This window comes from Egretta garzetta, unplaced genomic scaffold (assembly GCF_000687185.1).
Source record: "Egretta garzetta isolate BGI_Z169 unplaced genomic scaffold, ASM68718v1 scaffold186, whole genome shotgun sequence".
In the NCBI taxonomy this organism is placed as follows: Eukaryota; Metazoa; Chordata; class Aves; order Pelecaniformes; family Ardeidae; genus Egretta; species Egretta garzetta.
The window spans coordinates 36,393-37,360 of NW_009259969.1; the positions used below are offsets into that span (position 1 = coordinate 36,393).

Consider the following 968-nt stretch of genomic DNA (forward strand, 5'->3'; position numbering starts at 1 on the left):
GCCTACGACACCCAACTCGTGCTTGGGAACAGAAAGAACACACTGAGCCCCGAGGAGTATGTCTATGGCGCCCTCACCATCTATACTGACATTGTCTACATCTTCACCTTCATCCTGCAGATTGTGGGCCGGGATTAGCCCCGGGACCCCTCCTGTCCACCCCCCTCCTGCCCCCTCTTCTGCCCCTCACCTCCTCCTCTAGCCTCCGTACAGGATATGGCCACTTACCGTGACTCCTAACGCTTCAGCGTCCCTACCCGTAGGCTGCTAAGGAAAGGGCTTCCCTTGATCACCCCTCCCACAAGCCTTCAAGGGTGGGGGGGGGAACCGGCCGCCGGTGTTTGGGTAGTGCCCAGCCTCAGCATCTCTTGCCGAGGCTGTGCTGGTGTTGCCGAGCTGGCAGTGGAGCGCCACAGTACTGCCTGGGTGTGGGGATCGTGTTGGGATTACTTTGGCAGAGCCTGGTCGGTGTCATTCACTCGGTGCCTTAAACGCGGCTCTGGCCGTGCCCCCCTTCCCGAGCTGTGGCAGTGCCTGGTGCAGGCGGGGGGCAGCTGGGACCCCTGTGGCAGGACTCGTGGCAGAGCTCACGTCGCAGAGGCCCCGCAGCCATGGACGTGGGTAAAGTTGCACTTGCTAAATAAAACACTTTAATTTTCCAGACAGTCCCGGTCTGACTGGTGTGGCCACTCCCCTGAAAAACCTGCGGACAGCCTCAGCGGGGGCTGTGGCCTGCGGCAGCGCAAACCCTGCTTTGAGGCAGAAAAACCAAGGTCAAGGCACTCCAGGCCTGGCCTCCCTCCCCTGCCTGTACCCCCCCGCCCTTGTGGGCAGAACCCCAGCTGCTCTGCAGCTGGGGCTGAGCACCGAGGGAGCGACCGCAGTGGTGCTGAGCTGTTCCATGCAGCAGGGATGAGGTTTATTTCTCCCTATGCATCCCCACGACCACCCCACGGGCTGGATGGGGA

The 968-nt window shown here is 61.7% G+C and overlaps 1 protein-coding gene across 1 annotated transcript in view; it reads left to right on the top strand.

Annotated features, from left to right (window-relative positions):
• The window catches only part of LOC118452447 (protein lifeguard 3-like), a 1,699-nt gene extending 1,040 nt beyond the window's left edge, over window positions 1-659 (top strand). Inside the window, exon 4 of the mRNA XM_035895815.1 lies at window positions 2-659. Coding sequence (XP_035751708.1) covers window positions 2-138 — 137 coding nt within the window. The 3' untranslated portion in view covers window positions 139-659. The remainder of the gene's footprint in view (window position 1) is intronic.
• Window positions 660-968: the final 309 nt, after the last annotated feature.